Source organism: Bison bison, unplaced genomic scaffold (genome assembly GCF_000754665.1).
Source record: "Bison bison bison isolate TAMUID 2011002044 unplaced genomic scaffold, Bison_UMD1.0 scf7180017864239, whole genome shotgun sequence".
Taxonomy (NCBI): Eukaryota; Metazoa; Chordata; class Mammalia; order Artiodactyla; family Bovidae; genus Bison; species Bison bison.
Window position 1 is genome coordinate 2,313,851 of NW_011494811.1, and position 2,405 is coordinate 2,316,255.

A 2,405-nucleotide genomic window follows, 5' to 3' on the forward strand; every position below is an offset into this window, starting at 1 on the left:
GCCCGAGCCGCAGGCTGCGGCGGGCCCGGCGGGGAGGAAGGCTCAGCCTCCAGTCAACGGCATCACCCCCCTCTCCCTGCGACAGCCCCAATTCTGGTGGCCCCGATTGGCTGGAGGGGCAGGTGAGCTGGCTGGAGGCCGGCCGCGAGCGCCAATCAGTGCGGGCGCCGGCGGAGGCCGGGCTCAGTGCGTCCGGAAGGTCCCGGCGGGTAGCCTGGCCCCGGGACCCAGCCCAGCTCCCCACCCCCGCCCCGCGGGCTCATTTCTCCCCGGGTTCCTTCTCGCGTGGGGAGCCTACATCGAAACCGGGGACACGTCTGCTTTGTGACGGGCTTGGAGTCACTCCTGCAGATCCTTAAACTCGTTTTGGATGCGGGAGAGCAGACGATTGGGCTTGGAGTCCCATCTCAGTCCTTACAAGGCTCGGGGAAGCGGCAGTGAGCCTTAGTTTTCTCTCCTTTAGAGCGGAGACCTCTTACCTCCTCGGGCAGGGCAGGGAGCCAGGTGAGACTTCGGCCGGTGCCCGAGCTCCCGCCGGGAAAGGAGACTCCATCGCGGCTGGCAGCCCCTCCCCGCCCGGCTCAGGTGGGTCTCACTTTGCACCACCGCTGCCGCGATCCGGATCAGATTTCCCTTCCCAGAACTTGGCTGCCGGCGTCGGAATTTGGCACTCAGTGCCAATCCCGAACGATCCGTGCCGCTGGTGTCCGTGATTTATCTGCGCGCCTGGCCTGTGCTCCCTGGGGCCTGGCGCTCCATCCACTTCCGCTCCTCTCGGCGGCTCTAGGTGATCGTCTCACTTTCAGACGAGAGCAGACGCCTGTCCAAACCCTGGGGACCGCCCGCGGAGAGATTCTGTTAGCACCGCCGCCTATGGGCACCGCTCCAAACGCAGGGAAGCGAATCTGCGCGGTGGGAGGCAGCCAGCTGAACCAGGCTGCAGTCTCCCTACCCCTGGCCGGGGCGCCGCAGCCATCTCTGGGCAGGCAGGTTTCTTCTGAGCTCTTGGGAAAACCCTCCTCCTCAGGGGTTCTTGATGCCTCACTTGTAAGATAAATAAGTCCGATTGGAACAGAGGTTTGCTAATAGGTAGTTGTTTAGTCACTAAGTCGTGTGTCAGACTCTTTGAGACCCCATGGACTGCCGCAGGCCAGGCTTCCCTGTCCATCATCATCTCGTGGAGTTTGCTCAAACTCAGTCCATCCAGTTGGAGATGCCATCCAACCGTCTCATCCTCTGTCTTCCCCTTCTCCTCTTGCCCTCAGTCTTTGCCAGCATCAGGATCTTTTCCAGTGAGTCGGCTCTTCAAATCAGGTGGCCAAAGTACTGGAGCTTCAGCTTCAGCATCAGTCTTTCCAATGAGTATTCAGGATTGATTTCCTTTAGGATGGACTGGTTTGATCTCCTTGCTGTCCAAGAGACTCTCAAGAGTCTTCTCAAGCACTGCAAATAGGTAGCCTGAGTGTCAAATCACTTTATAGATAAACTTTATTAATTTGCCAAAGTAAAAAGTAAAAAATTGAGGTATAATTAAAGTATGACAGAATGTACCCATCTTAAGTATTTGTTGGATGAAGTTTATTTGATGAATGTATACACAGAGTCAGCGACTGAACTGAACTGATACACAGAGTCACCACCACCCAAGGCAAGATGCAGTGCATTTCCATCACCCCGGAAGTTTCCCTCATGCTCATGCTTACTCAACGTCCCCTCCTCACTCCCTCCTAGGCGAGCCACTTTCTGACTCTTATCAACTTTTACAAGCCTTTGTAAAAGTTTATATTGTAATACCTAAAATGGCATTCTCCACAGAGCAACTATCCCATTGTCTTTCAACCTGCCCGCTTCTCTCACTGTTAACCTCAGTGCTCCTCCAAGGCCTTCCCAGGTCTACATATTATGAGTCTAGTTAAGAAAAGTGAAAGTGAAGTCGCTCAGTCGTGTCTGACTCTTTGCGACCCCATGAACTATAGCCTACCAGGTTCCTCCATCCATGGGATTTTCCAGGCAAGAATACTGGAGTGGGTTTCATTTCCTTCTCCAGGTGATCTTCCCAACCCAGAGATTGAACCCGGGTCTCCTGCATTGTAGGCAGACGCTTTACCATCTGAGCCACATAGTTAAGAAGGAGCTTAACAAATGCCTTCTCCACCCTGGCACCTTTCCCCTAACCAAGTCCTGGGGTCCTAAGCCCAGGCAGCATCCCCTTGTTTCTCCCTGTCCAAAGGGGCCGATTTGAATTCCCCTCTTGGCTCATGTTGCCCTGCAGAACATCTTAGGCTCAGCTATAACACAGGGTCCAGGGCCAGAGTCCATCAGAAGGAAAGAGACAGGACTAGGAAGATGATGAGAGCCCTCAGAGCGGATACAAAGTAGACATTTCACACATTGGGGGGGTATTT

General features: G+C 54.8%; 1 protein-coding gene across 1 annotated transcript in view; it reads right to left on the reverse strand.

Annotated features, from left to right (window-relative positions):
• PLEKHD1 (pleckstrin homology domain containing, family D (with coiled-coil domains) member 1) overlaps positions 1–2,405 on the reverse strand; it is a 43,955-nt gene that overhangs the window by 31,630 nt on the left and 9,920 nt on the right. Inside the window, exon 3 of the mRNA XM_010846819.1 lies at positions 480–568. Coding sequence (XP_010845121.1) covers positions 480–568 — 89 coding nt within the window. The remainder of the gene's footprint in view (positions 1–479; positions 569–2,405) is intronic.